At 46.2% G+C, this 22,317-nt stretch overlaps 2 protein-coding genes and 1 long non-coding RNA gene across 4 annotated transcripts in view; 2 read left to right on the forward strand and 1 right to left on the reverse strand.

Moving 5' to 3' along the window:
• Window positions 1–437: 437 nt before the first annotated feature.
• Window positions 438–21,187, forward strand: RAB11B (RAB11B, member RAS oncogene family). 2 transcript variants are annotated; one of them, XM_075175796.1, is made up of 6 exons: window positions 448–556; window positions 7,969–8,164; window positions 10,126–10,319; window positions 10,718–10,734; window positions 11,895–11,975; window positions 16,267–21,187. In XM_075175796.1, the coding sequence occupies exons 1-5, from the start codon at window positions 517–519 to the stop codon at window positions 11,946–11,948; spliced, it is 501 nt and encodes a 166-aa protein (XP_075031897.1). In that variant the 5' UTR covers window positions 448–516; the 3' UTR covers window positions 11,949–11,975; window positions 16,267–21,187. The 2 variants fall into 2 exon arrangements, with proteins under 2 accessions (XP_075031896.1, XP_075031897.1); XM_075175795.1 differs by lacking the exon at window positions 10,718–10,734 and having other exon boundaries at window positions 438–556.
• LOC142094008 (uncharacterized) lies at window positions 5,186–13,583 on the reverse strand. Its single transcript, XR_012677591.1, has 3 exons — window positions 13,155–13,583; window positions 5,986–8,669; window positions 5,186–5,842 (listed from the first exon to the last, which is right to left on the reverse strand). It is a non-coding gene; the product is annotated as an uncharacterized LOC142094008 (long non-coding RNA).
• An 807-nt stretch (window positions 21,188–21,994) lies between the features above and the next one.
• The window catches only part of MARCHF2 (membrane associated ring-CH-type finger 2), a 37,454-nt gene continuing 37,131 nt past the window's right edge, over window positions 21,995–22,317 (forward strand). Inside the window, exon 1 of the mRNA XM_075175794.1 lies at window positions 21,995–22,089. The gene's annotated coding sequence lies outside the window, so the exon portion shown is untranslated. The remainder of the gene's footprint in view (window positions 22,090–22,317) is intronic.

Below are 22,317 nucleotides of genomic sequence, written 5' to 3' on the forward strand. Positions count from 1 at the left end.
ATGGCTTTGAACTGCAGCTGAGCGCCGCTTGGGGTGGTTTTAGGGAACCGCCCCCCCCGCCCCGTGCCTTCTATTCCTTGGCTTCCGTGCTGCGCTGACGCCCGGGCTGGGCCGGGCCCCGGCCCCGGGCGCGATCCCCCCCGCGCCCCGCGGCCGGGCGGAGCTCGGCGCTGCGCACCCCGCCGAGGCCCCGCCCCCAGCCCCCGCCCATCCACCAAACCCCGCCTCTCCCACCCCAGGCTCCGCCCCAACCCGGGCCCCGGCACCGCCTCGTCTCTCAGAGTCCCGGCTCAGGCACCCAAGCACCGCCCCTCCCCAGCTGCCCTCCTTCGATTGGACAGCGTCGCCCGCCAGTCAGAGGCGCGCCCGTCGCCTATTGGGCGCCGTTGATGGGTCTGGCGCACCGCCCGCCTCCTGCGGGCTCTGGCGGCCGCTGATAGGCGGCGGCGGGAGCGGCCCCCCCCCGGCTGGGCCGCGGTCGGTCCTGGCAGCCAGAGGGTCGGCGCCGCCATCGCCATGGGCACCCGCGACGACGAGTACGACTACCTCTTCAAAGGTACCGCCGCCGCCCGCGGGCCGCGCCGCGCCGCGCCGGGGCGGCCGCGCCCCTCGGCGGGCCCGCGGCGGCGCTGGGCCCTGCCCGCCAGGCCGCGCTGCCCCGGGGCCGGGGCGGCCGCTGCGGCCTTTGTGCGCGGGGCGGCCTTGCGGGCAGCGCCCGCCGCCCCCCGCCGCGGCGGGGCCCGGCGCCGGGCTCGCTGCCGGGCTGCGGCGGGGGAGCAGCGGCGCGGAGAGAGCGGGGGAGCCCTGCGGGCCTTCCCCGCCCCGCCGCGGCGGGGGATGCGCGCTGGCAGCCGGGCGGCTGTGGTCCCCGGTGGCCGCGCTGGGAGCGCGGCCCCGGGGGTCTGGGGTGGGGAGAGGTTCAGGGCTTGCGCCGGGGGCTGGAGAGGCGGTGGGCTTCGAGCCGGGGGTTGTGCCCGGCGGTGGTGCCGTTGGTGTGGGTTGCCCGAGAGATCAGCCCTGGTGTCGGCCGGAGCTGAGAAAACTTCAGCTTCAATGGAGAACGCTTCACAGGCTGCTGACTGAACACTAATAGCTGAAGCCAGGAAGCTTAATGGTGTTAATTTGGCTTTGCCTGGGTTTATTTTAACACTTCTGTCCCCATACTCGTGACATTTTGGGTTGTCCAGCAGCTGTGTGCAGGGGTTGTGTGAGAAAGTAGATAACTGCTGGGTGGATTTAGTGCTGCTCTTCTTGTGCTGGCTCGGGTGTTTTTCATTGTTGTTGGTGTCCCACATGTGTAAAGGTTGCTGCAGGTCGGTGTCCTGCGTGTGTGAAGATGTTCAGGCTCACCTTTTCCCCGGAGTGTCCCACAACTCTGCCTTTGAGGCCTAAGGAATAGCACAGATGGGTGTAAAACATTCACCTTCGTGTTTCCCAACCTGTTCTACACTTGGACTCCTGTGGTAGCATGGCTGAAACCCCTAATTCATCCAAAGAGTTCACCCTTACAAAAGGCAAGGTTAACACTGCCGTCTGCGGCTGCTCAGGTGGTCTGGGAGGGGTGCGGGTGTGCGCTTGCTGCCATGAAAATTTCCCAGAGTTTGGCGTTGGGGCACGCTGTACGTACCTGGCCCCCTTGGGTGATTCCACAGTTGCTTGTTGATGAAAGGAAAGAGCAATTACTCATCTGTTGGAAATATTTTATGGATGTATTTGCCTGTTTGGTGTGTCTGGTGTATTTGTTTTACAGTCTTCAGGATAGAGGGGGGAAAAAATCTTTGTTTCTTCTCTACCTATGAAGCAGAAGACTAGCCTCCAAAAATACGCTGAACTGTCTGGGTCTAAACTAGTTTCCTTCTGAAGTCATTCCACCGTCTGTTTCCCAAGTGGTTTAATAGCCAGGAACTTGAAAGCCTAAAAGTTTTATTTCTTTTTTTCTTTCTGTGAATGGTCAATTAGGTAAGCAAAACTGCATTCATCTTTAAAAATACTTATGCCCCTTTGAAATGTGTTTTTAATTTTATGTGGAGTGAAACTTAACCTAAAGCTGTTTGGTCAGGAACCATGCTGTTGTGTTGATGCTGCAAAGTAACTTGGCATACTTTGTAGTGCTTAACTTAATGAAACATGGGGGAGAGAATTGTCCTTTTCTGTGCGTCCTTTGGGTAGGGGTAGTTGTGTGGATGTTTGGTTTTTTTTCTTGAATAAACAAACAAACCCACAAAAAAATCCTTCCCTTCTACTCATCTTTTCCTTCCTTCTTTCTAGGCTTTTTGGGACTAGGCAAGAAATAATGAATATAAATGGGACCAAGTGGGATGAGGTCACCGCTGTAGGACCAACATCCCTTCCTTTCCCGTCTGCCCCGTCCAATAATGGAATTAAATATCAAGGGGAATTGATATAATGAAAAAAATAATGTCCAGGGGTTTGATTGACTTCTGGTTTAGCCCCTTCTTAGCTACGTAGACAGCTTTTGAACTCTCTTCTATCAGGCACATGTAGTGGTCAGAGGTAGAAATAATGGTGGAGGAGGGTTGCAGTCTGGGAAAGATTATTTTTATTAAATTCAAGGTTTGACCATTTCCCCTACCACCTATTTCCAAAGGAAATTTGGTTGGACTCTGATTTTAGCTTTTACAGTTGCGCTTGTTTAAGAAATTTGCATCCTTACATTGTAATATTATTTAGGATGACTCCAGTTGAATGCAGTGTTGCTTTAAAGTCACAATTTTCACTTTTTTATATAGCGGAAGATGAGGAACTGCTTGTATAGGAACTTCTGTCATTTAGCGTAGATTATATTAATCAGCTTGATGACACGTTTAAAAGGCAAAGAGCTCCATTTATTGTTAGTCTCTTTCATGTGAAATACTGCCTATAAAACAGTTGTTCAGGGGTGAAAATGGCCAAGGAGTTTGTAGCAACAGTTTGTGCGTAGCTGGCTTGCTATTCTTGGTGTTCCCTCACGCACAAAAGAAGGACCGCTCACACTGTCCGTCAGCTTGTGCTTTAGGACCGGCCATGTCAATAGGGCTGCAGGAGAGATGAACGTTATTGGCTTATCAGGTCTAGCACACAGTAGGCGAAAACTAATTTAAAGTTTGGTGGCATTGGGGATGGCGAGTGTGGTTATAGTCAAAGCTGCTCAGACTAGCACCTCTTTATCTTTATTCCCAATTTCCCTTTCTTCTGTGTGCATCCCGGCAGTCAGGACTGCTTATTTTATTGATCACAACAAAATGTTGTTTGTTAACAAAATGACTGAGCCAACCTTTGGGAGAACAAGCTGAATTCTGTATGCAGAGCTGCGCAGAATAATGAGGCTGTGAGGATCTTGTTGTAGATGTGTTTCGGTGATGTAACCCAAGCAAAGCCAGCGGTTCGGGGCTCTGTTCCCAATTAGTTTTGTAGCTGGGATGGTTAAAAAGCAGGAACTTCTCATGATGAGTTTTGAATGGGTTGGATCTGGAATTGAATCCATCATCTTTTAATAGTTGTTAAAATGTTGGAAGCCTTGTACCTATTAAAATGTGATCTGCACATTAATTTTCCTCTCAAGAAGATTAGCTATTATCAGTGTTTATTTTAAAAATTAAATTTGAGGTTGTGCAGATGTATGCTGGCTCATGAAAAAAGAAGGAAAAAACACCCGTAGAAAAAAAGAGCTTTCTTTTACCTTTGTGGGAATTTAGACTGCTCTGATTAGAGCTTAAGCCTAACAAAGGCTGTGCTTATTAAAAACAAATGCGTGTCATATTAGTCATCAGTATCTGGCAACCTTATGTGCTTAATATTTATAATTGAACTCTGCTTATGTGGTCTCTGCTAGGGTCTTAATCTTCTTGATTGTTCAAAAGAATATATTCTTTTTGCCAGATTAATAAACTAGTGTATTTAAAATTCTATCATAAACTTGATCTTTTTTTTTTCTTTTTCTTACCAACAGTGTATTGCCCTAGATTTTTAATTCTGTCTTTCACTTGCTTTCTATCAGGATCCCGAGGTATGAAGCAGGTGTCCAGGTAGTGGGATTGTGCTCTTCTCGGGCGGCTGTAGGTCTGTGTGTTGTGAGGCCTAACAAGACACGGGAAGCAGAGTGATGGTGACTGAGATAGAATCATAGAATAGTTTGCGTTGGAAGGGACCTCTAAAGGTCATCTAGTCCAACCCCCTGCCGTGGGCAGGGACATCTTCAACCAGATCAGGTTGCTCAGAGCCCCGTCCAACCTGACCTTGAATGTTTCCAGGGATGGGGCATCCACCACCTCTCTGGGCAACCTGTGCCAGTGTTTCACCACCCTCATTGTAAAAAATTTCTTCCTTATATCTAGTCTAAATCTACCCTCTTTTAGTTTAAAACCATTCCCCCTTGTCCTGTCACAACAGGCCCTGCTAAAAAGTTTGCCGCCTTTCTTCTAAGCCCCCTTTAAGTACTGAAAGGCCACAATAAGGTCTCCCCAAAGCCTTCTCTTCTCCAGGCTGAATAACCCCAACTCTCTCAGCCTTTCTTCATAGGAGAGGTGTTCCATCCCCCTGATCATTTTTGTGGCCTCCTCTGGACCCGCTCCAACAGGTCCATGTCTGTCTTGTGCTGAGGACCCCCGAGCTGGACGCAGCACTGCAGGGGGGGTCTCACCAGAGCAGAGCAGAGGGGCAGAATCCCCTCCCTCGACCTGCTGGCCACGCTGCTGGTGATGCAGCCCAGGGTACGGTTGGCCTTCTGGGCTGTGAGCGCACGTTGCTGGCTCATGTCCAGCTTTTCGTCCACCAGTACCCCAAGTCCTTCTCAGCAGGGCTGCTCTCAATCCCTTCATCCCCCAGCCTGTATTGATACCGGGGGTTGCCCCGACCCAGGTGCAGGACCTTGCACTTGGCCTTGTTGAACCTCAGGAGGTTCACACGGGCCCACTTCTCGAGCTTGTCCAGGTCCCTCTGGATGGCATCCCATCCCTCAGGCATGTCAACCGCACCACTCAGCTTGGTGTCATCTGCAAACTTGCTGAGGGTGCGCTCGATCCCACTGTCTGTGTCATTGATGAGGATATTAAACAGTACCAGTCCCAGTACGGACCCCTGAGGGACACCACTCGTCACTGACCTCCATCTGGACATTGAGCCATTGACCACTACCCTCTGGATGCGTCCATCCAACCAATTCCTCACCCACCGGACAGTCCACCCATCAAATCCATACCTCTCCAGTTGAGAGAGAAGGATGTTGTGGGGGACCGTGTCAAAGGCCTTACAGAGGTCCAGATAGACGACATCGGTAGCCCTTGCCATGTCCGTTGATGTAGTCACTCCATGGAATCTGAATGCTTTGTCATTGGCAGGCAGGTAATGTGCTGAATGGTAACCCGCAGACTGGCACTGTGTGGTGGAGAGGAGAGAAAATCAGGAAAGACTGAAGGAGCGGTGCCACGATTCAGGACGTAAACGGGGCACTAAGCGTGGCTTGCTTGTGTACTTACAGCCATCTGATGATGATTGGTGCTGGTTATTGGTTCAGGTCGCCTCCAGGTTAAAACCAGTGCATCTTTCCATTACCAGTGTGTCCCTAAAGGCTGTTTAGAGAGTGTGACTTCATCGATTCTGGTGAGATGTGTTTAGGGAGTATTCAGGCTCTTAGATCTGATTTGGAACTTTCTTTTTTACTCTGTCGAGACTTCTGCATTTGAACAGGCAATGCTGTCTGGTGGCCTGTTGCCAAATTTAGGAACTTTGCCAAGATCTAATCACTTAGTCCAGAATTTTGAAGGTATCTTCTTGCTCAGTTCCCATAGAAAATAAGTTTGTGGGTTCTGTGTGCATGTGGGCCTCCAGTCTTTGCATCTTTCTCCTGGAAGTGAAAATGCTCGTTTAATGCTCAAGATTAAGTATTAACAAGAAGCACTTGGAGACTGTAAGGTAAAGACTTTGGAAATGGCTGGAAGCTTCAGGGTTTTTCCAAGCTGGTCTAGCTTGTGTGGTGGATGTTCTTACCTCCTTCGTGTTACGATCAGGGCTCTGCTGTAGGGTACAGCCTACTCCAAGCCAGCAGATCACTGTGCAAGATGGGTGACCTTCAGCCCGTTCTTGGAATGCGCTGTGGAATTAGTGATGAAAAACTGTTTGGAAAATAAAGCTAACAAAATCCTAGAGTTAGAACTCGTAATAAAATCTTTTTTATATATCTGCTCTCATACCCTAAAAAATGGTTTAGTCTGTTTGCCAGTGCCAGAGCACTGCGAGGAGCTGATTTAAGCTATCCCGGGTGGGGAGTTGTGGCACCTTGCCACAATCCACTGGCTGCCCGTTCCCGCCTCTGTTGTATTTTGACTGTTCAGCTGTGCTAGCACAATTGTCCGTCTATCTGTGCTGTCAGCCGGATGAAATGCTGGGGGGGGCATCCGGAGCATTTCAGCAATCTCCCCGTGCAGCTCGGGAGCTGTCGCAGCAGAGTAACAGAGGGCGACAGCAGAAGTTTGGGGATGTGCTAGCAGGGGTGGGGAGGTATGCGAGCTGGAGCAGTGTGCTGCCAGAGCTGTAGCCTGAAACAATAGCCTGAGCAGAAAAAAGCTGTAATAACACTACAAGATGAGTACGATCCTTGGCCCTGGGAGAATGCTGGTGAGCTCATTCTGGAAGTAATAAGAAGAGTCTTCTGTAATCTGTTGTGGAGGGATCAGGAATGTTTTCTGCCCATGTCTGCTTTTCTATAGGAAAAACAGATTGTATGAATGAGGAGATCAACAAATCTGTACTTTGAACCGAAGTAGGAAATATTTCCAAAGTTGAAGAAACCTCATCGAGACTGCCTTTCCTTCTGCTCAAGCCAGGATACTGTTAGATTGGATACCAAAGTCATATGTGATACAGTAGTTGCTGAGACTAAGGGAGCATGGCTTAATTGCTTTTAGTCTTGTTTCCCTTTAGTTATTTCTTGCTCTAGTCAGTAATACAGGGATTTAAGAAAATGTGTGTAGTTGCATTAGCTGCATAGTAAAGAACCTAGTATGACAAGTCTTGTCTTTGGAGTTGTTGATGAGAAGGTCTCATGGGGAGCCTGGTCTAGTGCGGCTGGGTGTGAAGCAGCAGCCTGCTCGAGCAGGAGTGGCAAAGAGGTGTGCCTCAGGACCAGCGGAGAGCTTCAGCCCCAAAGTAGGGGGAGACTCCTGCTACAAGATGTACCTTTTATTTTCACAATTCCTTTCAGTAAAGCTGGGTTTTGTGTGCTAAAGATGTGCACTAACATTTTTCTGTTAACATGGCAACACCTCCTGTGGCGGCAGAGATTTTCAGCTCTTCTTTTACTTCTCATGCAATCTACTAGAACTCGTTTTGCTGGATGAAGTTCTGCTTTGCTTTGTATCTTGTTTGTAGTATCAGATGTCTCCTATTTTCCCCTTTTTGTGGTGAACATATTTATGAATTGAATTATTGAAATAAATCACCCTATATGACCCCAACAGGGACTGCAAATAATTGTTTTCTTACTGTGTTGGATTTTTTTAAAAATAAAAATAGAGTACGCTTATACTGTACACAGGCTTTTGTCAGGCAGACAGGTAGCCTGTGGCCATGTTCTTGACTGTAGTGCTTCTTAAAATGTGGGTTGCAGCCTTCCTCTGCAAAAGGTCGAGTATGCAAGGGACATCTAGTTACCTCTAATTACTGGCGGTGGCCTGGGGCCTCCAAAGCAATGTTTAGCTGTTGACAGTCGCTGTAACAATTTCTCATTTCCATCTCTGAGGAACTGAGCAGCTGCTAGCAACAAAAAGGCTTGGGGCTGTTTTGGGGCTGGGGAAGCAAGCTGTGAGTAGTGAAGTCTGAGGTGTTGTCAGCATAACTTTCTCTTATGATTATCTGGCTGTGCAACTCCTCTGGGTCCTGCCTGCAAGGCAACGTAGCAGCCAAGTAGCACCACTGCACTGTGTAAATTCTGGTACGAAGAATTAATTTTGAAAATAATGTCTTTTCTTTCAGTTGTGTTGATCGGAGACTCTGGAGTTGGGAAGAGTAATCTTCTGTCACGTTTCACACGCAATGAGTTCAATCTGGAGAGTAAGAGCACCATTGGGGTGGAATTTGCCACCAGGAGCATCCAGGTGGATGGGAAGACGATAAAAGCACAGATCTGGGATACTGCGGGACAGGAACGATACCGTGCCATTACCTCAGCGTGAGTACTATGTCTTTGCTCAGGCTAACAGTAGAATTCTAGCAGAGATAGTACAGATAAATTTATGGGTAGAGAATTAATGAAACATATTTGGGACACATGACAAAATCATTGCGACAGACTTGAGTGTAGATCCAATTCATACGATAGCAAATACTTTTGTGTTCCTTGATTAATATAATGAAAGTAATTTTTAGACTCTAATGATACTATTATAGAAAAAAATGACAGGTTAAATCAAAAGTGTGGGAAATTCTGTTTGAGTCTTGTGATTTGGGTTTTTTGCCCTGGATGTGCTATCTTCATCACGTGGAATGAGTGTCATTTCTGATGGAAGCTGGGTACTGTTCGGCATCGAGTTTTGGTCTAGGCCTGGTAACTTACCATAACGCCAGTGGGTTCTGGTCTTCATTGCCCCCTGAATCTTGAGATGGAGGGTATTTTTAGGACAGTCTGCAGCCACAAGCTCCCTTGAAATCTCAATGACTTTGAATTAGTCACAGCCCTGAAAATTGGGTCCAAGAGTGCATGCTGAATAACCAGTAAGTAGGAAAGCAACTGTGATAATGCTGACTCTGCATCCCTATTTAGAACAGTGGTGTTGAGAAGCTTTCACATACGGCACCTTGTTAAGGCAGACAGTGTCCTGAGATGTAACCTCTGGGTATATCTGTTTCTATGCAGGTAGTAGGCAAAAGTATCTTTTAGAGCGGGGAAAAAAGAAAACCCTATTGGCAGGCCTAGTTATCCAGGGCATATTCTGATCAGTGAGTTGAAATTCTTTAGTGTTACATATGTAAATCAGTTTTTAAAGGTACAAACCTGTTTCTGAATCATGCACAGATAGAGCCATTTGTATTAAACTCAAGGTAAGGGGAACTTTTTTTCACTGAGGTGAAATAGGTGGGAGAAAAACAGAAGAGCATGGAGCCCAAAGGGAATAATCTATAGGGAAGGAATGCAAAACCAAAGTAATGCAGCAGCAGATGTAAGTGGCAATTTCAAATTGCACCTGTTCCATAATAGTTAGCGTGTTTTTCAGAAATTTTTTTGTGACCCTTAAATTGTTCTTACTGCTTTAAAAGCTTAGCAGAAAAACTGCTGGCTGAATCTGGTTCAAAACAGACTTGGCTGATGAGAATTCAGTGCATCTGTAGTCCTGTGATCCTGCCTCTCCTTTGTGCTGGCACGAGCTCTTGCTTGACACATCGCTAGGCCAGTTCAGCTTGCTAAGCCAGCAGAACGCCAACCAACAGTAAAAAGTGAATGTTTTCTGCTGACTTGGTGCCCTGAATTGGTTCAACGACATGTTGGAGAGGTGCTGGCGGAGCAGAGGAGAAATGGTAGGATTGTGTGGAAAAGAGATAAGGACGTTATAGGATTACTGATATAGATTGGCTTGTGCTGTCCTGAGCCCCTGGCTTGAGTTTAAATGGGCCCAAACCTGCACTGAGGAAGTAAGCTCTGTTCTCGGATTACGGGCTTGTGGGTAAGTGTCTATATAGGCCAGAGTCCCCCTCTTTAATTTTTAAGAGGGACAGGAGGTATCTGAAAGATCAGCAACAAATACTGACATTTTACTAAGGACTATTTTCCTAGTAGAAAGACAAGTTATAACTTCACAAAAACGTTCTAGCAGTACAGATTCTGAAATGCATCGTGAGTTTTCTTGCACACTGTTTTAGCAGACTGAAAATGTCATGGCTTCTGCAGTCTCTTCAGCATTTTGTTACATACATTGGAATTTTTTAGGAATGCCATTAAAAAAGCCCAGCATTTGGAACTTGGTTTTAGACTTAAAAAACCCCCAACAACAGCATTTGCATCAGCACGACTTTTTCCAAAGCAGGGGGAATGTTTTTAACTTTTTAGTAGTAACCAGTATAGAAGAGCCAGATACCAGGTTTGTTGATATAACTTGGACAGAGCTCTCTGTAAAGGAATATGCCTTATGGTTTCAGATATTACCGCGGTGCTGTTGGGGCTCTTCTTGTCTATGACATTGCCAAACATCTCACCTATGAGAATGTGGAGCGCTGGCTAAAGGAGCTTAGAGATCACGCAGACAACAATATTGTCATCATGCTGGTGGGTAACAAGAGTGACCTCCGCCATCTGAGAGCTGTGCCCACTGATGAGGCCCGGGCTTTTGCAGGTTTGTAGACAGTGTGTTCTGGGTTGGTGCTTTCTGAACTTGACGTTGGTGCAAGCTGTAATCACCCTATTGTTGTCCAGGACTGAACTTTCACCTCAAGTCTTATTTTTGACCCTAAAAGAGGCATTTAAGATTTTTTTTTTAAATGAAAATATCTTGGCTTATTAAATAGCGTGTGTGGTTGGTGGTTTTTGTTTTGGGTTTTTTTGGTGTGTTTTTTTTTTTTTTAATCTAGTGGTAGTACATGTTTTTGAAACACTGTCCTTGAGCTGCCTGATAGCTGAAGATTAAACACTTCCTCTAGTAAGGCTAGAAACAGTAAGCAACATTTAGAAGAGAAAATGTCACAATGTAAATATACAATATCACAACACAAAATGTCTTTCCTTCCTTCCTAGAGGCCTGGTTCTACTGGGTACGTATCAATGTGGACAGCTGCAAATGAATACTGAACCTTCTCTTAGATGGTGTAGATTCTGCTCCAGAGCACTGATGCATATAGTAGTGTCATCTAGTTTCATTTAAATGCAGTGATCATCAGACTTGGAGGTTATCAATTGTTGGGAGAAATCAAGTGGGTTATGTGAGCTGCTGCCACTGCATTTCTTCTCTCTCTCCCTTATCTTGCAGAGCACTGGTCAAATATTCTTTTGCCCGTATAGGCCTAGGGATATTCAGCTTACTTTTGTGTGGCTATCAAGCTTAGAGGTGGAATTCAAATGTATAGCCTTTAAAATCCTTCTAGGAATATTACTAGGGCTTGCTTAAACATGTTTTCTGAAGTTTGCTAGTAAGCAAGTACCCTGTGGTTAGTAAAACCACTTTAAATTTTCAGATGAATGAGAAGTGAAGTCTATATAAGAGAAGCAAAACAAGTTAGGCACCCTAGATAGTGCATTTCTTCGGTCACTTTGTTCAACATCTTATTTTTTGCCTCTGACTTCCTACTAAGGCTGTTTTAAACAGCAGTGATGGTACAGGTGTTGCCGTTGAAGCTCTATGGCTGAAAGTTGCCTATTTCTGGGCAGGTGGTACAGTACCATTCTAGGTGTGATGTTTGGGTGTTAATCACAATTTTTTTTTTTGATAAAAAAATATATATCATTTGCATTGTAAGAGGAAAGAAAAAAATAGACTGTATTATTAGGGGTTTTATTGTAATTTGGAGGTGGGGTCTGATTAGGAAAGTGTAGGACTGTTTATCTTTTTGGGGTTGCAGAGGAGGATTGTGACTCCTGTTGCAGCTCACATGCTTTTGCCTGTGCTCTTGCTCAAGGTACTGCTAGAAGTGATCTGTAGCCAAATGAGAAGAATATTGTATTGCTTGACTGAACAAGGGCTGCAGTGAGGAAAATGTTCTCACTCTTTGGAAAGGCAGCGGTCAAAGGTGACGCTGCTGAAAAGCTAGCAGCTAAATAAATGGTGCACCAAGTTGTTCCTAGTGTAACAGGAAAAAAGATAAAAAAGACTGTGCCCCAGCTGATTTGGCCTAAAAATAAAGGTGAAAACCTCAAAGTAAAGGTGAAATAAAGTGCCATTAAAGTTTTTAACTGAACCAATTGTTATTTATTACAGAAAAAAATAACTTATCTTTTATTGAAACTTCTGCTCTGGATTCAACAAATGTAGAAGAAGCCTTCAAGAACATCCTTACAGGTATGGTTTGTTACGGATTCAGAGGACCTCCTGAGGTAGTGGATCTTCTTCATGGGCATGTTTTGCAGTTATCTAGAATGTTTTGGAAATGAATCTTGGGAATGATGGTTGGTTTGCAAGCCTTCTAATCTTACCTTTGTGTTCTGCCTCCCACCCCACACATACCTTTCTGCCCAAGAATCTGGAGATTTCTAGTCTCCTGATGTTCCATAAATTCAAGCTATTGCAATAGCACTGTTGTAAAGGCACTAGTAGTTCTGTGCCTGCACAAAATCTAGGCAGTGAAGCCACAGCCATGCTAGGAAGTTAAATGTTCCAGTCTGTTCTCTTGCACCAAAGCAGATTGGTACATGATATTTTTGTCCAGACTACCCAACTCTTGTTCTCAGCTGATGGCAAGGCTTGTAGGTGACTGTGCACCAACAGCATAGCTGCATGCAGGCTGCCTTCTGGGAATGTCCCTGAAGAGTCCCAGGGATTGTCTGAGAACGTGATAGTGGTCACAGGCCAAACTGAGGCCAGGTCTTATGATTTCCACTGCCCAAGACTGTTCCTCAGCAAGTATAACTGCTGTAGATGTGGCTACTGAGTGCCCAGTGTGCAGTTGCAGCTTCAGACTTGCTGTATGTGTGGGAATGCAGTAGGTCCACTGCGTGTAGTATCAGAGGTATTCCAGGTAGTAGTACTCTACTGCTTGCTTTTTTCCTCTTTCAGACCGGGGCTTAGAATTTCCATTCCTTAACATGGAGCTGTTGCCTGCATGTATTTTCTTGGCCCTGGAGTAAGGGAGCACCCTACTGCACATGAGGCCTAGGATTCACCAGTAAAGCTTTATTACTGGTACACCCGCAAGTCCTCCTTACTGTGCTAAGCCATGGCCAAAGCACTTTTGTTAGTAGGTTCACAGGGATTTCCAGCTGGTGTTTTGCAAATTTGAGCTGAGCGCTCATTTGGCCTCTGGAAGAGTGCAGCTCTGTTCGAGGCGAAATGTAGCACATGGGAAACTTGCTGATTTCCTTCGAAGTGAGGTTGGTGCGAGGTGTATGGTCATGAGGTAGGAGAAGGAGGAAGGACAGGGTTGAAGTGGTGAGGATATGTTCTGGGAGATATGTAGCCTAGAGGCAGTAGAAGTGGGAAGCACACAGAGCAAGAGAGATGCTTAAAATAAGCGTTGCTTACGTCTGTATTGTTACTTCAGCTGGGGTGGGTAGCTTTTTCCAAACTTGGAGTTTGGCCTAATCTTACTGTAATTTTAGTTAGACTTTAGTTTGTATGAGTGTGTCAGCACTGTACGTTTTAGCACTTCGTGTTCCAGAGGATGTATTATTCTGGCACCAGTCTGAGGTGACTCTGCGTTTGGGTAGCTCTGTGCCTGAGCTGATCCTCAGAAGCAGAGTCCTGGGAAGCATCGTGCTGTCACATCCAGGGGTGTCTGAAGGAAACCAGCATGGGCCTGCAGGACTGCTGAATTGGCGCTAACAGACTCTGATAAACTTGAGCATCTCTGCTTCCACAGACTCTGCCTTCCACTCCGTGTTCTGCAGTACTTATATCTCAAAATACTGTTTGAGGCAACAGGGAAGTTGATGTTCCAAAGCACAGTCTTCCATTCCTAAAATGAAGTAATTGGTAATTGGCAAAGAACCCTTAAAAATTATATCTAAATAGGAAGAGGGCTATCAAACAGGTATTGGATTATGGTTCTACCTCTGGCTGCCCCATGAGATCTGAATCTTGTCCTCAGGAGGGGAGGGCGCCATATAATTTGTCAGTCTCTTGAAAAGCTCTTTAAGATCCATACCATGAACATGAAGAGTTGGCAAGATCCAACTCCTGACTATTGCTTATCATAGCTGAATTCTAGACTGATAAACTGTCTCTATAGTCTCACCCCTATACACTGTTTTATGAAGTTGTGCCTGATTTACATGTCCCACAATCTCTCAAAATGAGCATTTTCTGAGCTTTATTGTGACCAGGTATTGATTTCAGTTAAATGAGAATGAGCCTTTGTTCTGGTTCTACTTGATTATCTACTTGATACCTGTTCTAGTTCTACCAGGAAGTGTCTGGTGTATGTTGCTTATTGGATGCTGACCAAAGAATTGGCTTTGTATTATTGTTTCTTGATTATGTACGAATGAGAGCCTATTACTAGGAAAAAAGCTGAGTTTTAATATGGTGAATTCTGTAAGGCAGGCTCTTTAGGTTTCTTTTGCAGAGGTGTGCAGGGAAGCAGTAAGAAGTGTTGGGATCACTAGGTCTGGTGCTGGCCAACTCTGTTGGTACCAGAAATGTGTTGCTGTTAGAGGAAGATGACCAAGAAGAGGCAGGCAGGAGAAAAAGGATAGTCAAGCTGCTCCTGTAAGTAAAAAGCCTGACAGACTAGGAATGGGTTATATTTGCTGTCCAGCAAGATTTGCATTGAGTTATTAGAGCTACTGGTGAAGTAACTGGAGAATATTACTGTTGAGACAAAGCCGTAGAGAAGACCGCTGGGTGCCTGAGCTGGGACTGTCTCTTGCGCAGGGCAGCCTTATAGCAGATTCACTGCTTATCTGTGACACTTGGCTGGATCTGAGGCAACTTGCCTTGCACTTTGAGGTGGTATCCATGGTTTTAGTGCCCTGAGCATAGTTCAGCAGTCGCCATCCATCCTGTCTTCCCTTGCAGTGTTGTCATGAGACTGACCCTGGATAGAGAAGATGGCCTAAGGTTGCTCTAGGAGAGAGCCCCAGTATGGTCTGCTGTAACAGATAAGGTACTTAGGGAGCCAGAACTCGAGCTGAGGTCAGTCCTGGGCAAACTGAACTCAAAACACTATCTCTTAGCAGCATCCTGGGCTCCCAAAAGTGTTGAGATAGTCCACTTCAGGTACAGCGGGGATGTGGCTAGTAAGACTCAGTAGTCCTGAAAAGGCTATTCCTAAAGTGATTACCTGAGGGAGAATCATCCTTCTAAGGGAGGAGAAGAAACGTGGGAAAATGTGCTGTGTAGAGCAGTGAGTTGGGAGCAACCATGGGGGACTTGGAGGAGGGAAGATGGTGGGAGCAGCAGAACAGGAGTCTCCTTACTGGCCACCAGTTTGAGGGATCACTAAAGACTGGGGGCAGGGGGAACAACAACAACAAAAAAACCCAAACAGATGCTACCCCAAAGAAAAGAGGGCTTGGCAATGACTCTGAACAGCTAGTATTAAAATAGACCACTGAGCATGAAAGAAGAGGGATGTGACAATCTCTGTACAGCTCTCCTCATCCCTTTCAGCAAAAAGAGCTGAAGGTAGCCAATGGCAAGGAGATCAGTCTTGGGTTAAAGGCTTCTGGTTTAAACAATGTAAATATGTGCAGCTTCTTTTTAAAAAAAAAAAACAAAACATAAACAAAACCCACATAGTCCACCATGATTTTTAATCCTTACTAAAGACTTTGGGTGTTGCTGTTTTGAGGTTGTGGCTGTAGGAATGTGACCATGATATTTACTGCAGACTTCCAGGGAGGTACTTGCCCTTTTCCTGTCTCACAATGGAGGGAAGTTGGAACAAGGGCTTATAGTCAGTGAAATAAGTAATTTAAAAACCTTTCAACTTAAATTATTTCTACCAGCTATGCAGTTGAAATGGTTTGTTTTTGAAAGCTTTTAACCTGGCAGTCTCTCTTCAGCAGTTACAGCTTTGTGGATTTGTGTGCTTTCAGGCATAAATTAATTTGAGTCAAATAAATTAATTCTGTCATGAAAGCATTTTTGGATCAATATGGGGCTTTATGAAACCATGTGGCTTTTTACTGTCATAGGTGGGAAAACTGATTTGTTGCAGAGAGGAGTAGGCATTTCTGTCATTTGATAGTAGCGGCTTGCCAGAAGCTAAAGTGTGAAATAGATAGCCGTCATTGCTGCTGCGCAATGATGTTTTGCAAGCATCCTGTTGATTGATGTTTCTAGATTATGTTGCCCATCAAAAATAACATGATTTCCTATTTTAGAAATTAGCATTCCTGCTCCTTTCTCATTTAAAAGGTCTTTTAATAATACCCATGTTCATGGAGTCATTGAAAAAGAATGTGATAGGAAGCATGTTGTGGAAGACAGTAAGGAATCTTGTCTTAATAACTTTTCCAGACAGAGCTGGAAAGCCAGCCAGATGTTGCATGCCACAGCTGGTCAGACTAGATTCCCTTTCACAGCTCTCAAGTTAAAATCTTCTTATTCTTGGGTTCTAGCATCTCAGCTTGCTCTGACATGTGCATGTGCTGTGTTTTTCTGGGCTCTAACAGGTCTGTTCTCATTTCAGAAATCTACCGCATTGTTTCGCAGAAGCAGATTGCAGATCGGTCTGCACACGATGAGTCTCCCGGCAACAATGTAGTAGACATCAGTGTCCCACCAACCACCGACGGACAGAAATCCAACAAACTCCAGTGCTGTCAGAACCTGTGACCTCCTGTAGATGACTCTTGTGCCCTTCACTTCGTCTGTGCTTCATTTAGAAACTTGTGTGCACTTCTTATCTCCTGTGATTCAGTGACTCCCTCTTCCCTCCTTTACCCCATTCCCAAGTCCCCCCTTTCATCTTAGAGCTTTAATTGTAGGGCTAACATTCCCCTGCCTCTGAAATCTCCTTCAATGTGGTTACTTTTGGGCTTGAAATATAGGCACTGATCTGATAGACATGTTTGTGTTGGAACATCTGCTGCTGGATATTATCCATGAAACACTGTCCTCAGATGGTTTTGGGTTTTTTTTTTGTGGGAGAGAAACCATAGGGACTTGACTATAACAGTTAAAGAAATAACTACATTTAGGTGACAAGGTTTTTTCCTCCCATAGTCAGATTTTTTTTTCTTGTGTTTCTGTAAACATGGGGGAGAAATTAAAAGAAAATAGCTATCCTACCAAATGCTCTGTTTTCTGTCCTGATAAAGTCTCACAGTGAGGTTTTTAGTGGCTGCACACACATAAGAAAGCTGTTGAAAATAACGTTACTTATTATGTAATTACCCCTAATACAGTTAGTCTGGCTGTGTAGTTTACTGTTTCCTGCTTGGGAAATCTTTCTCTATTCTTATTTGGGAACAATGAAGTATGTCTGCATTGCTTTCTCTGCCACCATGAATGCCTGTGCTGCTTGTGCAGGCTTTATGAAGTGGCTTAATATTTATTCATGGCTTATGTTAATCAGTTAACATTATTTTACAGTAAGTGCCAGCTTATTGATTTCAGAAACCTTTTGCAACCTGTACAAGTAGGCTTATTTTGTACTGTAGATCAGTGTCTGAAAGCAGATCTTCTCTAGTACCAGGATTTTTTTGCATGCTGCTTTTTCTCTAGATCTCTCCTACCCCTGGTTTGAGTGAGTGAAGCAATATTTTCATGTCATGTATATACCTGCACTTGTAAGGGTTTTGGTTGTTGTAGAGAAACACAATACTTTATACATTTTGTAAAACTTCTGCAGAACCATAGCATCTTGAACTTTCTCTTCATGATCTTTCACTGTTGACCTTGTGCATAATCTTCTTGACCTCTACTAAAATGCATAATATTAAGATTTCACATAATAACTACTAACCTGTTGTTTTCCTCTTACTCTGTTTTACTGAATTGCAGACTGTAATTCTCAAATGATTGTACTTCACCTGATGTAACAAGATTTGTCATCAGCAGGGCTAACTACTATAATACTTTGTTTTGCTGAATGGGAAGAATGTTATCACAACTTTGTGTAGTCAGTCTCTTGTTAGCTTGTGAAAATCTTCTATGATGGCTTTTTGTCATTCACTAGCTCTTACACACTTGCATCCCCTCTGGTATACATTGAATGTTATGATGAGGCAAATACTGGGTGAAACTATCTAAAGGAAGAGTTGGAGACCATCTGCTGCTCTCTGAAGGCTAGCGAAGCAATTTGCAGTGAATTTTTGCTCTGTATTCTGAGACTGTACCTCACTTGATGAATCCTGCCTGCATATTAGTGAGTTGATTTTTCTTTTCTGATACAAAGCAAATACGAAACTGAATTGTGCTTGAAGGGGAAATCTGACATTCCAGTCTCAACTGTTCTGTCTGGTTATGTAATAAAATTAAGGGCGGTTAACTCTGCTGGCTTTTCTTTTATAAGATTTCCAGACCAATGCCTTTAATTTTGTACTGTATGGACCTAGAGGGCTATAGTTCACAGCAAAGGGTGCACGTGGTACCTAGCACTTCCACTTTTCAACTTTGTTTAGAGGATACATTCAAGGTGAAGGGGTGCATGCTTGCAGCCTAATTCCACTGAATGAGGATATGAATTTCTTTAGGCATCACGGTGCTCTGTCCTAAGGGTGTCCCAGTTCGGGAAGCACTTTCAACACTTGGTATTTAATAGCATCCTGCTGAGAGAAGGTGCAGCCAGTGGGAACTGGAGAAGACTCCTTTTTGGTGATCCTGGACCAGAATGTGATGTGCAGTCAGTATTTAGAAGGCTGTCAGATGAGCACACCATCAGAGAGAATGGAAAACTCTGAGATACTGAAAATATTTCATTCAAGAACAGGTGGACACTAGTGGAGCTGGGCTCCTTAATTTTGAACAAAACTTTTTATAAAGAAATGAGTTGAATAGAATGAGGAAGAACCATGCTGTTAAGAAGACTTACTAGTTCAGAGTGATGTATTAACGTGTTTACTCTGCAAATCCTGTTCTTAACATGAAGTTTCTAGATTCAATCTGGCCTGGTATAAGAAGCTGAGCAGCAGTCTTAGTCACTTCATTGTCTCTCAAGAGATTTTCTTTAGTCTTTGATTTTGTGGAAGGCTCTAAACTTTGCCTCAGAGTCCTAACAAAAGGTTCGTGTGTAGAGCTTAAGAGCTGTTAAATTATATGCGTATTTAAGAGACCTTATACAACTTTATTGTGCGTTGATCAAAGCCCCCTTGGAGCAGGTGGATCTTGGACCCATACTGTTCACTCCAGGGGCGTTGGGTTGTTTTTGAGGCCTGTTGTGTGATGTGGAAAGGCCTACTGCCTTTTGCCGCAGGACTGTTTGGTATACCCGAGATGTGGGAAGCACATGTGCACACACATAGCTTATGTGAGCACTGTAAACTAAGCGACGGTTTTATCTGCTGTGGTCACTCAGTTTATTAGACTAGGTATTGACTCCCAGATTGCTGTGCTGCTCTTCAGGCAGTTAGAGATGCAGCCCTTCTGTGGGTTTGAGACGCTCTTGCCTAGACTAAGCACAGGGCCGTTAGTGCTAATAGAAGAAGGACAGTGGACCAGTTCTGCTTGGTAAAACCATCTTCCCCTTCCATAGACAGGGGAAAATGCTTTTGATCTTGAGTACCCTGCTGAAAGCATTGGGTGTTCCTCGGAAACTATAGCTACAACCCAACCCACTGTTGGTGATGGCTACTGAAATTGCAGAAGGGAAGACTTGGAGGAATCCTGAGGAAGCTTGAACTGTTGAAGAGCTGTCTGACATTCAAAGCAGCTCTCCAATAGGCCAGACTCCTTAACCATGCTTTCCTGATGTGAAAATAACAGTTAAATATAACCTCACCTGGACTGCTTCATACTGCAACTTCACTGGCTCTGTGTCTCTCAGTATTACTGTCAGGAAAATAGAAAAGGTTCCAGCTCTCTTCCATCTGCTGTAAAAGGTTTGAGGGCAGAATTTGGCTTATGTAAAACTCCTGAAGACAGGAAAGCTGCCTGTGAAAGAAGGAACATGTGCTATATTTGCTTTACTTGGATGTTGAGGATGACTTTCATTTAACACTTGAAAAATAACACTAAAAAGCACTGAGTGCTTACCACCCAGTGTCAGTAATACAAACCTCAGTTGAAGGCTCCTGCTGATATTTAGAACAGGTCCTCCAATGCAGAATTAGACAGGAGTCTTTTCTGCTAACTACCCTATTAATTATGGGGAGAGTAAAGGCCAAAATTCACACATAAAAGTGGTTTGGTGGTGAGCACACAGACAGGTAATTGGTAAAATAAATTCATTGGGTAGATCGCCTCAATATAACTTCTTTTCTTCCTATTGAGTCAGATGCCTACAGACTAGGTGAGTTACGGGATATCCACCGAGAGTTTGTCTGTAGCCTGCACAGGACAAGAAAGTTTGGTTCATAGGAAGGTTTTAAAGCTCTGTACTTGTATAAATGTAAAAATCCAGTTGATGAGTGACTGCTCACTACTTTCTTAAAAAGATTTTTGTGTGCTGCGGAGACCATCAAAATTTGGTAGAAGGAAAAGGCACTATGATCCCTTCTTCCCCCTGTGGCTGCTTCTCGGCACTTCTAGCAGGTTAGAAGCAGTAGAAAGACTGCTGCATCCTAGAGATCCCCCCATTTGGGTGCTGTTCTGTTAGATCACTTGTAATGATCCCACAGTGTGTGGAAAGGCTGATAACGGGGTATTCTTGTGTGAACAGGAGTGAGCTCTCCCAGCTGGACATGCCAGGATAGTAAGGATTGGTCTGTGCCTTTTGTTTGAGTAGGTCACTTACCAAAAGCCACTTGGAAAAATGTACAGTAGGTATTTTCGCTTCCCGATGCTTTGATTCCTGCATGCTGTACTGTTCCAGAAGTTGTGGATGTGATCTGTTTGTGGGCTGTCAATGGTTGAGTCTTACCTGTGCTTGGTGATCATTTCCCTTCTAAGCCTGAAGGAAGAACTTGCTTAGAGGTTCTGGACTCTGTAGAAGAAAAAAGATTCTAATGAAGTGACTCAGTCACATAGGGAGGCCTTTTTCCTTCATAAAAAGCTAGGAAAAAAGTATTAAAGGTCAGGGCCTGAATTTCAAATAAGAAAAGAAAAATCAGGCAATTAGAGGTGAAGACTAACTGTCCTTCAGGTAAAATACAGTGAGTCAGGGCTGAGGTTGGATTCTCTTGACTTGCCCTAATAGAGTCATAATACAGTTTGAGTGCTGATTAATGGAATGTTTCCATGAAATTAGTATCTCCAGGGCTGCACTGTTTCAATAAGTAACAGTAATTCTTGTTTTAAACTGGTCAGATAATGCACGGTAGTGTTGTCTGTCAGGCTTTGTAGGCTATAAATAGCACTGGACCTTTATGCAACCCAGAAGGGAGGTTCCTTTCATTTACTTTTTATTCCTCGTTCCTGTGTTAAGTGCAATTCACTTTGTAAATATACACATCACTTGATTTTTGTGCATGGTTATGATGTATTGTGGATATAAAGATTGCCAAATCATACCGTGTGTGTGAAGTTCTGTTCCAAACACAATTTTGGACCTGGTGCCTTGCCCAAGCGCCGTGTTGATACTAGCGTGGGTACCCCATGGCCAAGGTGTGCATGCTCGGGGCTGTGCCCCTGCGGGGAGTGGCACTCCAGAGCCAGGAGTTAATTACCCTCGGTATCCACTACACCCGGGAGCAGATGTTCTGGGGAGGGCTCTTCCCATCGCTTCCGGACGCTGCGTGAGCCTTCGGAGCGTTCCCGGTGCCCTCTCGCACCCGGCCTGGCAGCGAGCTGGGGAGCCAGCGCGCGGCCCCGGTGGTCCTCCAGGGCGGGACGGAGGAGCGCAGTCTGGGGTTCGGTTGTCTGCTGCTCCAGAAACAACTACTCCGAGTAAGGCGGGTGTGAGGCCGGCCAGGACCTGAGGCACAGCGCTGCGGCGGGGGGAGCTCCGAGGCCGCGCCGGATCCTCTCTGGGGAGGGGCCCTTCCAGCTGCGGCCAGAGGGGAGGAGGCACCGCCGGGTCGCCTCCCCGCTCGCGCCCCCCCGGCCTCCCGAAGCCTCGGGCGGGGGCGAGGGGGCGCGGCCGGACCTGACCGGGCCGCTCGCCCCGCGCTGCTGGGGAGACCCTGAGGCAACGGGGCCTGAGGCGACGGGGGCGGGCCGCGGCCGCCCTGCTGGGGCACTATTGGCCAGCGGCTGTTGCCAGCGAGGTCGCGTTGCGACGCCGGCCGGGTTCCGCGCAGCCCATTGGGTGGGCAGGCGCAGACGTCAGCGCAGTGCGGCGCCGGGATTGGCGGGCGGCGGCGGCGCCTCTGTGAGGGCGGGTTGTCGCGGGTAGGCGGTGCCCGGCAGCTGCAGGAGCCGGCGATGGGGCGGCGCGCGCCGCGCTGAGGGGCCGCGGGCGCCGGGACCGCAGGTACCGGGCGGGGCGGGGCGGCACCTCCGGGCGCCGGGGGCAGCGGCCGCCGCCGCCCGGGCCCGACCCAGCGCCCCGCTCCCGGCCGAGTCGGGCCGCCCTCCGGTGCGGGGCTGCGGCGGCGGGAGCGGCGTCCCGGGCGGGCCGAGGCGGCCGGGCCGCGGTCTGGCCGCCCCGGGGATGGGGGCCCGAGAGCCCTGACAGCCCTCCTGGCCCCGCGGCCCCGTT

This window comes from Calonectris borealis, chromosome 28 (genome assembly GCF_964195595.1).
Source record: "Calonectris borealis chromosome 28, bCalBor7.hap1.2, whole genome shotgun sequence".
Lineage (NCBI taxonomy): Eukaryota > Metazoa > Chordata > Aves > Procellariiformes > Procellariidae > Calonectris > Calonectris borealis.

What these genes read in the sequence shown, in the direction of transcription:
- RAB11B (XM_075175795.1), top strand. Translation starts at nt 517, where the DNA reads ATGGGCACCCGCGACGACGAGTACGACTACCTCTTCAAAG. An exon ending in GTACGACTACCTCTTCAAAG is followed by an intron (nt 557 to 7,968) that starts GTACCGCCGCCG and finishes CTTTTCTTTCAG; the next exon opens with TTGTGTTGATCGGAGACTCT. An exon ending in CTTCAAGAACATCCTTACAG is followed by an intron (nt 11,976 to 16,266) that starts GTATGGTTTGTT and finishes TTCTCATTTCAG; the next exon opens with AAATCTACCGCATTGTTTCG.